This window comes from Rhinoraja longicauda, chromosome 14, assembly GCF_053455715.1.
Source record: "Rhinoraja longicauda isolate Sanriku21f chromosome 14, sRhiLon1.1, whole genome shotgun sequence".
In the NCBI taxonomy this organism is placed as follows: domain Eukaryota; kingdom Metazoa; phylum Chordata; class Chondrichthyes; order Rajiformes; family Arhynchobatidae; genus Rhinoraja; species Rhinoraja longicauda.
In genome coordinates, this window is record NC_135966.1 from 22,531,214 (window position 1) to 22,550,720 (window position 19,507).

Sequence of the window (19,507 nt, forward strand, 5' to 3'; positions counted from 1 at the left end):
AGACAGGAAGACTGGTGGGAGAACTGGGAAGGGGGAGGGGAAAGAGAGGGAAAGCAGGGACTATCTGAAGTTAGAGATGTCAATGTTGATACCACTGGGGTCTAAACTACCCAAGTGAAATATGAGGTGCTGTTCCTCCAATTTGCGCTGGGCCTTACTCTGGCAATGGAGGAGACCCAGGACAGAAAGGTCAGATTGGGAATGGGAGGGGGATGTGTAGAGTGACTGGACGTCCATAGTAAAGATGAGGGAGAGGGGGGCTGGAAAACGGAAGTTATTGAGGAGATGGAGAGCATGTGAGGTATCTTGGACATAGGTAGGAAGGGATTGGACCAGAAGGCTAGGATGGAGTCGAGGTAGGTGGAAATTAATTTGGTGGGACATGAACAGGCAGAAACAATGGGTCTGCCAGGGCAGTTGTTTGTGGATTTTGGGGGGCGAGAAAAAATCAGGCGGTGCGGTGCTGGGGAACGATAAGGTCGGAAGCTTTAGAGGGCAGAGAGCCGGAAGTGATGAGATCAGTAATGGTGTTTGAGATTAAGGCCTGGTGCTCGTCTGTGGGGTCATGGTCCAAGAAGGAGGTGTCTGAAAGTTGTCGCCTGGCCTCAGTCCGGTCGGTAGAGGTCAGCGTGCCAGACTACCACGGCACCTCCCTTGTCGGCGGGTTCGATAACCAAGTCGGGGTTGCTGCAGAGTGAGCGGAGGGCTGTATGTTCAGGAGGGGAGATATCCCTCCTCATTTTCCTAAAGGAACATCCTTTAATTCTGAGGCTATGGCCTCTGGTCCTAGACGCTCCCACTAGTGGAAGCATCCTCTCCATATCCACCTCTATCCAGGACTTGGGCAGTATGATTGGGACAAATTATTTCACTTAGAAGATGGTGAATTAATGGACTTCTCCGCCCAGATGGCAGTGGAGCTTTAGTCATTGGGTTTATTCAAAACAAAAATTAATAGATATCTAGATATTAAGAGAATTAAAGGATAAGGGAAAAGTGCAGAAAAATGGAACAGAGGCAGTAGATCATCCATAATTTTGCTAAATTGTGAAACAGTTTCAAAGGGCCAGATTGCCTTTTCCACGTTCAAATGCTTATAGAGTCATAGAGTCATACAATGTGGAAACAGGCCCTTCAGCCCAATTTGCCCACAATGACCAACATGTCCCATCTATACTAGTCCCATTTGCCTGCGTTTAGCCCATATCCCTCTAAACCTATCCTATCCATGTACCTGTCTAAATGTTTCTTAAACGTTCCGATTGTCCCTGCCTCAACTACTTCCTCTGGCTGCTCGTTCCATACATCCACCACCCTTAGTGTGAAAAAGTGACCTCACAGATTCCTATTAAACCTTTTCCCCTTCACCTTAAACCTATGTCCTCTAGTTCTCAATTCCGCTGCTCTGGGCTAGAGATTCTGTGTCTCTACACGATCTATTCCTCTCATGATTTTATATAAGATCACCCCTCATCCTCCTATGCTCCAAGGAATAGAGTCCCAGCCTGCTCAGCTTCTCCCTGTAGCTCAGTCCCTCGATTCCTGACAACATCCTCATAAAATGTTCTTATATTCTGAAGTTCTTAGATAAAAAAAATTAACATTCCATACCATTTGCCATGTTACTGGCACACAGAGTGTCAAATTAAACAAACAATGTGATTTAACTCAACTTTTACATTTTGCTTTTAAACTATTTATATTACTTCAGGAAAGCATCCATAGATTAATGGACATTCAAGTATTACTTGTATGTTGCCGGAGGTGGGGTTCCGTCACCTCCATCGGGATCCCACTACTGGCCACATCTTCCCATCTCCACCCCTTTCTGCTTTCCGCAGAGACCGTTCCTCCGTAACTCCCTGGTCCACTCGTCTCTTCCCACCCAACCCACCCCTTCCCCATGTACTTTCCCCTGCAACTGCAGGAGATGCAACACCTGTCCCTTTACCTCCCCCCTCAACTCCATCCAAGGACCCAAACAGTCTTTCCAGGTGAGGCAGAGGTTCACCTGCACCTCCTCCTACCTCATCTATTGTATCTGCTGTTCCAGATGTCAACTTCTCTACATCGGCGAGACCAAACGCAGGCTCGGCGATCGTTTTGCTCAACACCTTCGCTCAGTCCGCCTTAACCAACCTGATCTCCCGGTGTCTCAGCATTTCAACTCCCCCTCCCAATCCCAGTCTGACCTTTCTGTCATGGGCCTCCTCCATTGTCGTAATGAGGCCCAGCACAAATTGGAGGAACAGCATCTCATATTTCGCTTGGGCAATTCACACAGCGGTATGAACATTGACTTCTCTAACTTCAGATAGTTCCTCTGTCCCTCTCTTTCCCCTCCCCCTTCCCAGTTCTCCCGCTGTCTTCCTGTCTCCTACTACATCCTATCTTTGTCCCGCCCCCTCCCCTGACATCAGTCTGAAGAAGGGTCTCAACCCAAAACGTCACCCATTCCTTCTCTCTTGAGATGCTGCCTGACCCGGTGAGTTACTCCAGCATTTTGTGTCTACACTCGTAAGTTGTCTCTCATTGCTGGTTTTCTTTCACTCGTATTTAAATCACATGACCCTAATTGAATACAGTATATTCAAGGACCTTCAGTCTGAAGAAGGGTCTCGACCCGAAACGTCACCCATTCCTTCTCTCCCGAGATGCTGCCTGACCTGCTGAGTTACTCCAGCATTTTGTGAATAAATACAGTATATTCAATATATGGTTAACAGGAGTCCAATGAACTGAAATGATTATTCTTTCTCTACTTAGCAGAGATTAGTCTTAATGTCCCACCCTTTACATTGGCAGCACCTTCCAGTACGCCTGAGCAAAAGGATGTAATGGAACTGCTAATTACGACAGAATTAATGTAGAAATATCTCTTCCTGCTTAGTGAGAGGTTGCAATTAAGTTCCAAATTTGCATTACAAGCTTCAGAATTTCTATTGCCTTAGACATTTTAAATAGAAGTGGAAGTAATTAATGTGAGTTTGTGCCGTGCTTATGAAAGCGACAGGATTGTTAGCAATTGGAAAAAAAAGTGGCTTGTCAAATATTGAAAAGGGCTGCCTAAACATCTATGCTGAATATAAATTTAGAGTAATTAATCTAGAAATTCAGTTAATCGCTTTTTAATCGTCAGCTGACCAACGACCTGAACGAGTTCTACTGCAGGTTCGAGAAACAGAAACATAACTCTGGGACCCCCTCCCCCAATAAAGTATTATCATCATCATCAGTGGTCCTACCCTCTGGCCCTTAAGAGGAACTTTTCCTTCCTTGGCTATCCTCTTGCTTCCAATATACCTATAAATGGTTTTATAACTCTCCTTTATCCTAAGGTTATTTTGTGTACCATTTTGCCCTCCAAATTTCTTTCTTAAGTTTGCCCCTGGATCAACTAGTAACCTCATCGATTTATTCACCAAATGCTGGAGTAACTCAGCAGGTCGGGCAGCATCTCAGGAGAGAAGGAATGGGTGACGTTTCGGGTCGAGACCCTTCTTCCTAGTAACCTCAGATGATTTGTTCATTTTTAATTTCCTGTCACTGACATATGCTTATCTATTTCCCTAATCACACCTTAAACAGCTTTAATTGACCGGAATTGCCGAAACATACCACTTTTCCCTCTTCCAGGGACATGCTGGTTCTGAACTCTTAATATTTTGTTTCTAAAAACCTCCCACTTATCAGATGTTGTTCACAGGGCCCCTCCCCCCAACCAGAAACGATTCCCCATCATATTCTCACAAGTTCTGTCTTATATGGATCAAAATCCACCTTCTCAAAGTTTAGGGAACTAATTAGAGGATCAATTTGACCATATTAAATATTACTGAACTGTGGTCACTCTTCCCAAAGGGTTCCTGCACACCCATTTCAAGCACTTGGCCACCCTCATTCCCTATGATGAAGTAAAGTTCCTCTTTCCCTTGCAGGACTCTAGTGTTGCTTCAGAAAACCTTCTTGAATGCACTTGACTAATTGCTCCCCACCCAAGCCCCTTGCACTAAAGCAAAAGCTGTAAATCTTGGGAAGGTTAAAATCCCCGACTACTACTACAACAGCTCTTAGCTTTTTACACAGTTATGACATGTGAGCCATGACGCAGGGAATCCACACACAGTTCATATTTTAACCAAATTGTATACTCAAACACACTCACCATTTTACTAATATAATAGTTTCCAATTTTACAAATTCCTTTATTCTGCACCCTCTCCCCCTCCCCCCCCCCCCCCCCCCCCAGCCCTCCCCTCTCTGACAACTGCCATCTCTCTCTCTCACGCACACACATACACACAAACATCTGTCTCATGGCATTATATTGAATCAGGTAAACTAATTATCAGAAGCCATATCACACAAATTCTGGAATCAGCTTTTCTGCAGAAACCATGGATCCTTAAATGGATCCTTAAATGAACTGAACAAGGGTCTCGAAACATCACCCATTCCTTCTCTCCAGAGAAGCTGCCTGTCCCGCTGAGTTACTCCAGCATTTTATGTCTACCTTCGATCCTTAAATAGATGTGATTTTGACAATGTTAAATTGCATAAAACGAAGTTTATTGTGGTTTTAAAAACCACTGTATTTTAGTTCTTAATGCGCATTAATATTAATATTAGTCTGGCGTTATCACCGATAAAGCCCCAAGACACGTTCGTTTGGAATTGTTACTTTCCTGGCGATATCCTTTTTTGCAGTAGTGCTTCGTAACTTGATTCTGAGCTTACAAATCAGTTGCTTTTCTGATAACAAAGTGTGACGCGCTGTGCAGTTGCATAACATATTATGGAAGAGTAATGGACACATTTAAAATGTAACCCATTTTGTGGCGTTGGCTGTTTCTGTTCTTTAGCGGCGATTCTCCGCGACAATGTTATTTAGGATGTTCTCCGGTCATTGGAACCTTCATTACCCAATCGGACTCCATTCAGAACGCGTTGTACTTTAGGTTAAGCGCAACACGCAATATATTTTAATCTCATCTATATCAAATTTGTAGATCCTAAGTAAAGATATCTGTCAGTTTTGTGGAAATTTTATAACTGTACACGCCGTGGTTTCCAGTCCATGTAACAAAAAAAACCCTCAAAAAGAATACTCATCCATAAACTATTTATTTGGAAACATGAGGAATTGTCAGGTGAATCCATACTTGAAACGTGACCACTGCATTACCTCATTCCTTCAGTACATTGGCACTGACGGAACAGTATGTATCCAATCCCTTAATTTCCTCAATTTCCTCTGACTCAGGATTAAAGGTCAAAACAGTACATGACCTCCACACAACAAAAAATAGTAAGACAAACAGTAAACGAGTGTTTATGTCTCTAGATGTAAATAGGATAACTGCAGATATCTGCAGTAAATAGGATAACCGAGTCTGAAGAAGGGTCTCGACCTGGGACGTCACCCATTCCTTCTCTCTGTCCCACTGAGTTACTCCAGCGGGTTTTTTGTGTGTGTCTATCTTCGGTTTAAACCAGCATCTGCAGTTCCTTCCTCTACGTTAACTGCAGTTAATGATAGCAGAAGCTTGGGCTGAAAATGTCCTCGACTTTGTAAATAATACATTACTAATTAAAGGTATAAATGATTGTCTGAATGCATGACATGTTGAGTGTACCCTGCGTGCTGGTTGAAATGCAGGCGCTGTGGTTTCAGATCAGCTGTTTGTTTCCAGTTAGGCATTGAACATTGGGGCTGGCGTGACGCGACTGCTTGGCACACGTCAAGGACAAGGCGTGTCAAGTGCACCGACCGAATGCGTCACCACGTGACGGCCACCGCGTCAATTTCATTCACAAAAACCCTCCATAAAAAGGCAGTCGGAGGAGTCGAGGCCAGAGAGAGCAAAAAGGGGGCAAGACTTCAGTCCGGGACCCAGGACGATCTAAGAAGCAGGCTTTGCCACCAGCTTCTCTAAGAATCAGCCGTGTCTTTTTTATTTAAACCAGCAATTATGGTCATGATGGAAATCTCAAGTGTTAACAATGAAACTCTTGGGCAGCTTCTCAAAGAAAATTCTTCCAAATATTTGTTGCTGGACTGCCGATCCTTCTTCGCCTTCAACGCCTCGCATGTAGTGAATTCAATCAACGTCCGTTTCAGTACCATAGTAAAGAGAAGAGCTAAAGGAGCAATGGGGCTTGAACATATTGTACCGAATGAAGAGTCTCGCAATAACTTGATCTCCGGCTATTATTCATTCGTTGTCATATTTGACGAAAAGACGTGTGAGTTTGACATGCTCAAAAAAGACAGTACGGTGCACCTAGCAGTCAATACGTTGTGCAGAGAATCATATGGAGCAAGCATCACCTTTCTCCGAGGTAAGCAAATTGAGTACTTAACTTTTATTTGTTGTAGCAATTACGCTGAAAAAAAGCACACCGATGCTACTTCTAAATCTTGGAGCATTTTAACGCCTGATGTATCACTCAGGACCATATTGGTCTGGTAATGAAACCAAAACGTGTATCTAACCAGCGATCAAATAATTCTGCGTGTACCATTGACGGCCATAAACAAGTTTAAAAATATGTGAAGTTAAACATGCGGTGTTGGTGGTTCGTGTACGTTTCTCTTTAGCTTCGGTAAAATTCGATTTGATGGCCTAAGGTTACAGTGAATTAATCAGTTTCGTGTTTGCTTAATTCCAGGTGGCTATGATGCATTTTCCTCAGAATATCCAGAATTTTGCACTAAACCTTCGCCCCCATCGTTGTGTCTATCTCTGAGCGCCAGCAGCCGCCCCAACAGTGCGGAGCCAAGCTGCAGTTCCTGTGACACTCCGCTCTATGACCAGGTTAGTTATTGCTAACTGTTTACTGTTGAGCAACATTTATATGACCTACCGTTTGATCTATAGGTCTCTGCAATATAGATAAAAAGCATTACATATTAACCAGCCAATTTTCATAAAATTGACTGATAGGAAATTTACTGGGAGATTGAAAGTGTTTTTTTTACTTCTCAGGGTGGACCTGTAGAAATCCTCCCTTTCCTCTACCTCGGAAGTGCCTACCATGCGTCAAGGAAGGATATGCTGGATGCCCTTGGAATCACGGCCCTGATGAACGTCTCTGCTAACTGCCCAAACCACTTTGAAGAACATTATCAATATAAATCTATCCCGGTGGAGGACAGTCACAAAGCAGACATCAGCTCCTGGTTCCTCGACGCCATTGAATTTATAGGTAAGTTCAAAGCATTTAATTCAACAGATAGACACGTTAAGGCTTGAATATTGCCGAGAGATTCATAATGTGTTAGAAGACATGTAGCCAACACTTTCCTATCAAGTAATGCACAGAAGTGAATTTGAGATAAATTGTCAACATTACTTTTTTGTGTCCATCTTCTATTAGTTTCTGCTTCAGCTACCTAATCGGAGCTGATTGTTACATAATTCATAAAACAGTTTTTAAAAACTTGAGCAGTAAATATTTTATCATATCCGGATTTTCAGTACTCAATCTGATTTTTGTCTCTCTCCAGACTCTGTGAAGAATGCTGGCGGCCGTGTGTTTGTTCATTGTCAGGCTGGGATCTCTCGGTCTGCTACCATCTGCCTTGCTTATCTCATGAGAGCCAACCGGGTGAAGTTGGACGAAGCTTTCGAGTTCGTTAAACAACGCAGGAGCGTCATTTCCCCGAACTTCAGTTTTATGGGACAACTTTTGCAGTTTGAATCACAAGTGTTCACCCCTTCGTGTTCAACAGAGGCTGCCAGTCCCGCAAATAACCCCTCCAGTACTTCAACTCATTTCGTCTTTAACTTCCCTGTCAGCATGCCCGTCCGTTCGCCAACTAATTCCTTGGGTTATCTCCAGAGTCCCATTACCACCTCCCCTTCATATTGACGTGCGGGAAAGATTGTATTTTCCGGACTAAACAATGCACAATAAGCTGAGTGATGTGGTGTCCACGCCTTTCCTCAACGTACAGAGATTCATCCTCTATGGTCTCCAGACCAGAAGTTTGAAAACCTGAAATATCTCAACCAGACCATTGCACTGTGTCGAATTCTGAAAACTGTCTGGCGGAGATACAATCGGCAATTTAGCACTTTTTATACTTTTTTAATGTTGATGTTTATACTGATTTCAGTTTGATAATTTATATAATTATTTATTTACACAATGACCATATTCTTTATTGTACATATATTTTGTACGAGCTCAATAAAACAATTTTTTACATAACTATTCGTTTGGCGTTGAACAGCTAAAAGTGTTCTTTTGAATTCCTACCCTGTTTATTAACACAGCACACTTATTTGAACTGTACCAACCACGCTAATGTTTGGCGCAGATTTTGTTCCATTCTAGCTTGCACAGCAAGACTTCAAACATTATTTTCCATTAATGCTGTTCAAGATTGGTTGGGGTCAGATGGTATAGATCAGAGGCATATATACTGTGGCAGCCACACTGTAAATCATTTGGTGTTTGTCAAAGAGAAATACAGACCTATATTTCAGGAAATTATCTTTAGTATACATATCGACACACTAAAGTCATTTTTCCTGAAATAAAGGTCTGTATTTCACTCGCTGACAAACTCCAAAGGATTTACAGGACAAGCTGCATTTTAGGACAACCCTGAAAATTAGTTTAGAAGTCTGCACTAAAGTGGTTGGGAAATCTGTGTTTCTGATTAATCCACTACCTTTAATGATATTCTCAATAGAATTAGAACTCGGTCTGGTTAAAAAACGCACACATTATGTTGAAAATGATCTCAAGATGATTGTGTCTTAGTGTCAATTTCAATAACTTGCTTCTGTTTCCACTGCCCCAGTGTGCGACGCAGTGTAAAGGGGGTTAATTTCATTGTCACCTATCAATTCATTGGGATTATCGAAAACCTGGAAAAATGCAGTTTTATAAATCTTTTCCAAAGTCGTTAGTTTTGAGTTTGCTTCATCTGGAATGAATCCTTTCTGAGAATTTACTGGAAATGAAATTGCCAGAATCCTATTACTGCATTTTTAGTCATATTCCTGAACATCCCAGCCTTTGGTTAGTGGAGCAGTAATCCGGAGTTGTGTAGTGTACCGAGAAACCAGGGCACGTCGGATCAAATCCCATTGCGGCAGTTTAATAATCTCAATTTAGCATTAGCCGTTGAAGGTTTCTGTAAAACTACCACAAAACGCCCGATTGTTAAACCCCAATTAGTCCATTAAAATGTGCAGGGAAGGGAACCCTGGATCAACTACAGTCCGACATCCATGTGATTGTTATATGGATTAGATTTAAATATCCTTAGAAGGGACCTAGAGTTATCTCTTTCACAGAATGCACCGTGATTGTTGGTTTTAATAGAATAATCAACACCATGAATAGAAAATTAACGGAATATTTCCTAATTTCCGAATCCAATCAGCTACTTAAGTCCAAATTAACCTTATAGAATGAATTGACCTCGCCACGAATCTCCATATTCGTTCTAAAATATATTTGGTTTAACTTCTTTAAATTTGGACAGATAATTATGAAACTTGTTGAAAACTTATTGAAACTGAAAATCATAAGGCTTCTTTGGTTTTCTTGTAGCTTCTATTGCATTCAACTGAATAGTTTGAGAGCACACGGAGCACTCTACTTACATGTAATATGTATATAAGATACAAAAGCTGGCGTAACTCAGCGGGTTAGACAGCATCTCTAGAGAAAAGGAACATGTGACGTTTATATATATGTGTGTGTGTGTGTGTGTGTGTAATATAACATACATGTACAGTATGTTTATACATAGACTGCAATTTCGAAATTAAATCCAAGTAAATAAATTAAGACGGAATTTCTACCTAGACCATCTTCAAAATGTTATAAAGTTACAGTTATAAAGCTTCTGTCAAAAGTAGAGATTAGCCAAGTTATTTGACTTGGCGTTAGTTTAATCGTCATTCAAGCGTTGCTATGTTACACGGAGGAGCTGTTCCTCAGAAGTGTACGATTGATTGCGCCTCCATAGAAACACAGGGAGTTTCCTCAGTCACATAAGGAAGACGTGCGTCATGATCTTGGCTCCCAGCCCAGACTCCGATCGGGCTCTGTTTATGTGAATGGTCTCCAAGTCTAGCACCCCAAACCTGCTTTATACTAACATATCCTCCGGAAAGCAGCGTGTAGAGCAGTATTTCTAACATTCCCTTGAACACAAATATATACGTCTAAAATTCCTTACTTCTAGGGATTATTTATACTGCCCATTCATTCCTCTTCATTCTGAAGAGGATCATTCTGAAGAAGTTCAGTCTGAAGAAGGGTCTCGAACCGAAACGTCACCTATTTTCTTCTCTCCCGAGATGCTGCCTGACCTGCTGAGTTACTCCAACATTTTGTGAATAAAAACCTTCGATTTGTACCAGCATCTGCAGTTATCTTCTTATACATTCCTATTCATTCATGTGTACCCTTCCGGTCAAAATTCTCCAGTTAACTTTGAAGAGGATGGCTCGACTCCTTTCAAGTGCTCTCCCATTTAATGCGGCCTGGCCCTTACCCCAGCAACACTTTCATGTACTGACAACATTCCGTTGAAACATTTGATTCCCATCCATTTCTGCTAAATTGTTGCAATCGATTATTTGTGGAGCAGTCAAATCGACAAAATTCTCGATGGGATTAGTTTGTAACAACTTTAGTCAAACATTTACTTGGTTAAGTAATGTGATATCAGAAACTCTATTCTTTAACACGAAGAGTACTGTAATAAATTTGAATCAAATCTGTATCTGTAGACAAGCATGCCTTTATGGCTTGGTTGATTACATTCACTCCGATTAATACTAATCTCCGATTAGATTAATGGATAAAATGTAACACGTCATGGTTGATATTCGTTTGAAGCCAATGTGGAATCATGTGTAATGCCATTCAACATATGTCAATGCTGACAAAAATGAGGTACGTCGCCAGCATAGCACTACAATCATCTGGAGGCTGCTTATGTCGGATTAAAACGAGCACAGGATGGACGAATGGGATCTTTTATGGACTGTTGATTAGCTGGGCGGCATCGTTTCGCTTTCCAGATGATTGGTACAATCATAGAGTCAGAGTCTTACACCGTGGAAACAGATCCTTCGGCCCAACTTGCCCACACCGACCAACATGTCTCATCTACACGTCCCACCTTCCCTGCGTTTGGCCCATATCCATCCAAACCTGTCCTATGCATATACCTGCCTAGTTGTTTTATTTTAATTTTGTAATAGTCCTTGCCTCAATTACCTCCTCTGGCAGCTTGTTCCAGACACCCACCACCCTTTGTGTGAAAAAAAGTTACTCCTCACAAGGGTGGTGGGTGTATGGAATAAGCTGCCAGAGGAGGCAGTTGAGGTTGGGACTATCCCATTGTTTAAGAAATAGTTAGACAGGTACATGGATAGGACAGGTTTGGAGGGATATGGACAAAGAGCAGGGAGGTGGGACTAGAGTAGCTGGGACATGTTGGCCGGTGTGGGCAAGTTGAGCCGAAGGGCCTGTCTCCACACTGCATCGCTCTATGACTCAGATTCCTAATAAATCTTTCCCCCTTCACTTTAAACCTATGTCCCCTGGCTCCCGATTGCCCTAGTCCGGGCACAGGACTCTGTGGACCCGATCTACGCCTCTCGTGATTTTATACAACCCTGAAGGATCCTGAGAGGTTCCCTTGAGGGTCACGTTAGGAAATGACTCCCTCCAGGCGCCAGCCAGGTCCTGTTTTTACTGAGCAGTTTTTTAATGTTGCTCGATTATGGAAAAATCACAGGATGCAGTCTGGAGTACGCGTATGGCCAACGGCGCTGTCAGTCAGTAACTTTCCAATACGTCCAAGTCGGCAGCCGAGCGTCCGGGGGCGTGGGAGCAGGATAAGGGCGCATTGACGTTGAAGCTGAAGGAACAGCGAGGCCCGAGGACGCCGCGTTCCCTTCGTTGCCCAGGATGCGTGCAATACGTTTTCCATCCCAGATATCCCGTTGGAGGTCACGCCGGATATACTGTAATACTATAATTAGAAACATTTATGGATCGAATTGCATTGCCCTTAACTAACTGAAAATAGCTTTGCAAGCTGAAGGATTTTACATCCTGTTCTTGGTATTTGAGTATCTCACTGAATGAAGATAGACCATTTTGACTTCCGCCAACATTCACACGGCAGATAAAGTAACCACCTCGCCGTGCACACTCTGTTTAAAACAAATGCTTGAATTGCATTTCCCCCTTCCTTTCTCCGTACTTGTCCCCGAGTCGATATTTTGGTCATACTCTGTAGAGCCGCAGAGATCCTACACGTCCGGCTTACACGCGATTAGAAATATTAATCCCAGTGGATTTATTTTGTCAAAATAGCATTTCTGAAGAAGGGTCTCGACCCGAAACGTCACCCCTTCCTTCTCTCCAGAGATGCTGCCGGACCCGTTGAGTTACTCCAGCATTTTTTTGTCTACCTTCAGTGTAAACCACAATCTGAAGTTCCTTCCTACACACCTAGCATTTCTATATATCGCCTAGCATACTCTCGGTAAACTTTGTGTAATAGTTAAGGTATTTAAAAAATGGGTCAGCTATCCGTTTAAATCCCATTATTTTTGACAAGCAACTAACTGCAAGTTTTAATCAACATGACAAATACCAGGAACAGGAAAGATGCGTTGGTGTTTACAATCTGTTAAGGATCACGGAATTTAAAACAAAACAATGTATTACATGAAATTTAACTGCAAACCAGGATGTCGGATTTCCAAATAAATCAGTTCTTAGAAATCCAACCGGTGCCGGATGAACATACTGTTATATAGTCAGTCCTCGGCTGCATGGAAACTATTGTAACGTGTTCCCAAAGCTTTTTTCTAGCTTGACCTCCTACCATCTTTTAAGCATGTTCTGTACAATTATACGCGTTTTCAAAAGATGCAATTAAAATAACGTGGGTCAGTTGATTCTGGTCGGTTAGGGCTTCAGAAAGTACCACGCCAATACACGTATGTGTCAAATATAATGCCAGGATAAATTAATATCATCTCCTTGAACATGATCCATATCCCTCCATTCCATGCATATTCAGATCCCCGCGTAAAAGTCTGGCATTTGCCTCCATTACCACCCCGGGTGCCGTGTTCCAAGCACCCACTGCACTCAATGCAAAATAATCTACCCAGCACATCTTTAAACTTTCCCTCTCTGACTTTAAAGCTCTGTTCTCTCGTCTGACATTCCCACACTGGGCAAAAAGGTTCTGACAAAAATCCTATTTATGTTTCTCATAAGTTTATTTATTTCTATTAGCTCTCCTCCCAACCATAGGCATTCCAAAGAAAAAAACTTATACAAAGCCTGCTGATTATCCCTGACTAATAAGCCAATTCTCTTCCAAATTGGAGTAAATCCTATCTCGAAGAACCCTCACCAATAACCTTACCAACGTGAGGTTCACCAGCCTATAATTCTCTGGATTCTCTCTATTTCCCTTTGCAAACAAAAGAGTAGCTACTCTCCAGACATCCGAAGTTGCATCTGTAGTGAGAGAAGATGCAATGATCTACAAGGCTCTGCAATGTCCCTTTTTTGTCTCTTTTCATAGCCTGGGAGATCCCATCAGACCCTAAGGATTAATCCACCTTAATGCTCTTCAGGAGCCAAACACCACCACCCTCCTGATCTCAAACTGCCCTTGCACATTAGTATTCTCCACAATGATCACATTGTCCTCCATGTCCTTTTCCAAGTTGAATACAGATATTCATTGCCTATATCCTCTAACTCTATGCACAAATTCCCTCCTTTATCCTTGTGGCGTCCTACCTTCACACTGGTTACCCTCTTGCATTTAAAGCCCTGGGATATTCTTTAATCTGATTTACCAAAGTTATTTCATGGTCTCTTTTGGCCCTTCTAATCGCTCTCTTGGGTTCTTTCCCACTTGCTTTATATTTCTCAGAGGCTTTGATTCTGCTTTCATCCTATAAAACCTTACATTAACTTCCTTTCTTTTTTTAAACAAATTTACAACCTCTTTGGTCATCCAAGGTCCCCTTACCTTGCCATCCTGATCCCTCCACTTTACTGGAACATGCCAATCCTGAATTTTGATAACTGATCTTTAAACGACTCCCGCATGTCAGATGTGGGCCTACCCAATAACAATTGCTCCCAATTTACTTTCCCTTTCCATCTGCCGAATAACACTGTAATCTGCCTGATTCTAATTCAGTACCTTCCCTCAAGGTTCCGATTTATCCCCTATTTAACAATCTTAAAACTTATGGAGTTGTGATCACTAACCCCAAATTGCTCTTCATCTTAAACAGTAGTGACCTGGCCAGGCTTGTTTTCCAATATTAGGTCCTGTATGGTCCCTCTCAAGTTGGACTATCCATATACTGTTCCAGGAAAACCTCTTAGATTCACCTGATAAATTCTGCCCATTCTAAGTTTTTTTGCACTGAGTTAGTCCCATTCAACATCGGGGAAGTTAAAGTCACCCACTATGGCAACCCTGTTGCTTTTGCATTTTTTCCCGTAAAATGATCACAGTGCATACCGTATGCAACTCTATTTCCCTTTAACATAACAAACAGCATTTGCAATACGTTTCCTGTTTCTCACATTCATATTCCCAGGCTAAAAATATTTTGTCACACTTGGCGGAAAAAATATAGAAAGAGGAACATTGAAGGAGGGGAAGTTCCAAATTCATATTTGAAAAGATAGTTGTATGACGTAGGGATCAGATTGTCTGCATTGCTTATGAATCACCATCAAAGAAATCCCAAAGTCAAGTTGGAAATGGTAGCAGGAGTTACCAAGAAAAACAATGATTATGATGTTGGAAAGTCAGATATTGGAGGCTAGGTTCAAGCCCAAACTACGGTATCAACATTGTGCAGGGTGGTTCATGCAATGGCATCAATAGAAATTGGAAGGGAGAATGAAAATATAAAGGCATCATCGGGCCACCACATTCTTTGAAGTTGTTCAGACACTCAGTAGGATCATGTCTAATCATTTATTTCAACGCCATATTCCCTCTCTCGGGCACAAACCTTCGGGGCGTTTTTTCTCGAGAAACATCTGCTCTCACCCCACCTCCCTCCAAACAGAACTGTAGAAGAATTGCCCTAGTTTTCACCTTTCACCCCCACCAGTCTCCATATTCAGCACACCATCCTTTGTAATTTCCACTAGTTAAAACAAGATCCCACCACTTGCCAGATCATCTCCTCCCACCCCTTTTCATCTTCTGCAGGGGTCACTCCCTCCTTGGCTATCTGGTCAGCTTATCCCTCCCCTGGCACATCCTCTTGCAACTGCAAGACGTGCCATTTCAATTCCCCTTCCCATTTCCACATCAATCTATTCATCCTCGGCTTTCTCCACTGCTAGGTTAAGGTCCAATACTTCCTGATTCTATGCACCTGCTAACCATTTATTTAACCCATTAGTCTCCCTGCACCCCAATCTGGTTCTGGTTTCATTTACCCTTCACCTCTCCCATAATGGTTCCCATTATGCCTTTCCTTGCTTATCAGGTACCACCACTCATAGCCTTTGTGTTTCTGCATATTGCCCTCCAGCAGCTGTTTTCACCTTCACCCTCCCCTCCCCTCAACTGGCTCATTCTGCCACTTTTTATTGCCTGCTTCCATTTTCATTCACCTGGCTCGGTCTCTGTATCCCAACTGAAGCCCTCCCCGTCCCTTACCTGGTTCAATCCTTCACACCTCTTCTGTGTACCAATCACCCATGTGCCTGGCCTCAACACTCCCCATCTACTCTGTATGTGTGGTGCGGCACAGTGGCACAGCGGTAGAGTTGCTGCTTTACAGCATCAGAGACTCGAGTTCGATCCTGACCTCGAGTGTTGCCTGTATGGAGTTTACACAATCTACCTGTGACCACGTGCGCTTTCTCCGGGTGCTTCGGTTTCCTCCCACACTCCAAAGACGTACAGTTTGTAGGTTAATTGATTTAGGTGAAATTTAGGATAAGGATGTAGGATAATGGTAGAGTATGGGGTGAATGCTGGTCAGCACAGACTCAGTGGGCCATTGAGCCTGTTTCCAAACAGTAAATCGAAACACACAGAAGAAACCCACATGGTCACAGGTAGATTGTGCAAACTCCATATAGACAACACCCGAGGTCTGGATCAAAATCAAGTCTCTGGGACTGTGAGGCAGCACCTCAACCAGCTGCACCACTCTGCCTTGAATTTTATGATAAGGATTGGATAACCAATTACAGAAAACCTCCATGCGTTCCACTACGATGATCCAAAGTTTCTAGTTGCCTGCCTGCACATCTGCCATAGCCCCTGGGTCTCAACATTAACATTCAGGTACCCAGCTTTCCAGTTTGTGTCAAGTCTTATAACATGCTTAAAACATGTTATGTTAATTCAGTTTTTCTCTCTCCACAGATACTGCCAAATACGTAGGGCAAGTCTCTTTTATTTCAGTTTTCCAGCAACTGCTGTATTTTGTAGTTCATAGTTATTTCTTGAAATATCTTACCCCTTACCCTAAACCTATGTCCTCTAGCTTTAGACACCTTTGCTGTGGAGACATGTTTCCTGTGGTTTATTCCATCTATAATCACTCAGACAACAGAAGCAGTTTTCTGCTGTTTGGGCACTTTAGTTCTCCATCAAGCTCTCACACTGATTTGCTTGTCTTTGGTTTCCTACACTGCTCTCTGAAACTTGACATTAGCTAAAGGAACATCTTTGTCTTTAAACTTGCAATTTAAAGTCCTCTGTTCTCAGTGCAGTGTTCAATAATTTCAGACAATTTCAGTCTTTATCACATTTTCAGTATTCACAGTTATTGTGCTTTTCTGATAATCTCAAATAATTATTTGTCTTTACCTATTTACAATTTTTTTTAGACTGACTTGTGATTCATTTCACCACCTCTTTCATCTCAATTGCCATCCTGTCCTTTGATCTCTCCAGCTCTCCTCCTATCACAAGCATTTCTTAGAGCTCTTTCCACCCCTCACTGTTCTCTGCCTCTTAAGATTTACTTTATCTCTATGTTTCATATTTCTGATGAAAGTTCATTGATCCAAATCATTAACTTTGTTTCTCTCTTCAAGGATGTGTCTGAACAGCTGAGTATTACCAATGCTTCCTGTTTTTTTTCTGTTAAGTGCTGGCTGCATGCCTTACCATATGCTGAGTTGGCGGAACTCCACAAAGGGCTGATGGGCAATCATAATTGCATTCAGAAGACAGAGAATCGAGTTTTGGCCTGCAGCTCTGTTCACAATTCTTTTAATTAATTTAATTTAATTTAAAATCGTTGAAAACATTAGCGACGCAGTGGCGAAGGACGCACCACACATCTCTGTCCCCCATACAGCTGACAAGCTCCTCTTTTGTCTCCACATATGCGTCTTCCATCAACGTCTTCAGCATCGTCTTGTTTGGTCGTCCCGGGTTCCGTCTTCCATGGCTGGGTTCCTCAGCACAACCTTGTTTGCTGGTATTTCTGGATGGCAATGACCAGCGAGCCATCCTTCTCGACCTGATCTTTTCGGTCAGAGGTGGAATCTCCCCGTAGAGCTGGGCATTGGCTCTGCTCACAATTCTAGTAACTTCATTTAACTTCATTTGGAAGTACATGTGTGGATATTGGATGTTGGCTAGGGTTCTGGCTTAATTTGTATAGCCCATCGAGTCAAAATAGCATAGCAACATACAATGTCCAGGGTCACGTACAAAGAATGGCTTCATTGGATTTTAGACCACATCTGTTGGCTGTCAATGAAATCACACTACTGTAAGAAATCAATAGTTTAGAAATTAAGTTAGGCTGGTTTAAAATGATACGGTATGTATTTGATGGCTGAACTAAAACCACATGTTTAATACACCAAACTTAATGTTGAGCAGTTAGTGTGCTGAAGCTTGACTGGTTTGAGTTACAGAGTGAAGACATAGTAAAAATGATTTGCTCATGTTGGATGCTTTACCAGACAGCAGGAGGAAAAGATGTTCAGAATTTAACTAATGCAGAGATGACTATCCAACCAACAGTTCCAAATGCCATCAAGCATATTTGTATGAATGTCTTTTCATGTAGAACTCACATGTGGAAGATGGTGAACTGAGAAGAAAATAATATAAAGTAATTATACAGATAAAGTGAGCAATGGCGTTTGTAGCAGTGATAATTCCATCAGAATGCTTATAAATGTGTGACCTCGACAACAAAAAAGGACAAGGGCAGTTGGGATATAGGTTCACCAACACCTGCAGGTTCCCTTCCGTGTTGCACTTTATTCTGATGAGGAAAAATATCAGTACTTTATCATTGCAGGCTCGAAATCCTGGAACTCCCTACACAACAGGGCTATGGGCAACTTCACCAGAAGAATTGCAGTGGTTCAAAGTGGTGGCTCACGACAAACGTCTCGAGGGCAATAAAGAATGGCACAAATGCCCACCTTGCCAATGGCACCCATATATTGAAAATGAATTAAAAAAATTAGAATACACTTGCAATATATATATATATATATAATATATATATATATATATATATATATATGAAGCCCTATACAAATGACAACATGCTGAGAAGAACCTAAGAAACAAGTATTATAGATATAATGTAATGTCCCGTCATATCTGTTAGTCTTGTGTCATGTTCTGTGTTTAGATTCTCATTTCAGGTCCCTTGACTTCCTGCCATTGTAATTGTCAGCCCCGCCTTGATTGTTTCCACCTGTGTGCCCTTACCTCATGTATATATAGTCCACGCCTCCCTTTGTCCTGTGCCAGTTCGTATTGCGATTCATGTGCTCGCGGTCGTAGTATAGCTAGTAAGTAATTTTTGTAACTAATGTTTTTGTAGCTGAGTAAGTTTAGAGTTTTTGGTTCGAATCGCAGTGTTCTTTAATGTTCTTTAATGCCTTTATTTTCTCCAAATTGACTCTTGTGTGTGAGTCGTACGTTTGAGTCCAGTTCCTGTGTGCCCCAGAGCATAACAGAACGAACTGGCCATAATATGGACTCAGCCGACTCTAAGATTTGGAAATCAGCCCTTGCCAACCAGGGCACTAAGATCCAGCACCAGGAGGAGCAGCTGCGCTCAGTCAGTCACGGGGTGCGCGAGCTGAACGATCGACAAGGCGAGTTCCAGTCATCAGTGACGACCCAGATTAACCACTTCGCTGTACAACTCCATCAGGTTCTGGCTCGTCTCGACCCAACCTCGGCAGCTTCTCCACTGGCTCACGTTGAACCTTCAGCCGGCCATCCGCCTACTGTTCCGGCCACGCCTGCGAACCCCATGCTGATTCTACGCCTGGCTTCACCAGATAAGTTCTCTGGAGACACGGAGAATTGTAGATCATTCCTTGTACAATGTGATCTCCACTTCAAGCATAACCCTGCCAGGCCTCAGACCAGGCCAGGGTAGCATTTATTGTGTCCCATTTGACGGGACGAGCCGCAGCATGGGCCACTGCAGAGTGGTCTCGGGGCTCC

General features: G+C 42.5%; 2 protein-coding genes across 3 annotated transcripts in view; one reads left to right on the forward strand and one right to left on the reverse strand.

Annotated features, from left to right (window-relative positions):
• Window positions 1–19,507, reverse strand: part of ergic1 (endoplasmic reticulum-golgi intermediate compartment 1) — a 153,952-nt gene that overhangs the window by 74,986 nt on the left and 59,459 nt on the right. The gene's annotated exons all lie outside the window — the stretch shown is intronic.
• Window positions 5,874–8,198, forward strand: dusp1 (dual specificity phosphatase 1). Its single transcript, XM_078411114.1, has 4 exons — window positions 5,874–6,342; window positions 6,673–6,818; window positions 6,990–7,209; window positions 7,511–8,198. The coding sequence occupies exons 1-4, from the start codon at window positions 5,973–5,975 to the stop codon at window positions 7,873–7,875; spliced, it is 1,101 nt and encodes a 366-aa protein (XP_078267240.1). The 5' UTR covers window positions 5,874–5,972; the 3' UTR covers window positions 7,876–8,198.

Coding starts and splice junctions, on each gene's coding strand:
- dusp1 (XM_078411114.1), top strand. CDS start 5,973: ATGGTCATGATGGAAATCTCAAGTGTTAACAATGAAACTCTTGGGCAG. Junction 6,343..6,672: donor AAGCATCACCTTTCTCCGAG/GTAAGCAAATTG, acceptor GCTTAATTCCAG/GTGGCTATGATGCATTTTCC. Junction 6,819..6,989: donor ACACTCCGCTCTATGACCAG/GTTAGTTATTGC, acceptor TTTACTTCTCAG/GGTGGACCTGTAGAAATCCT.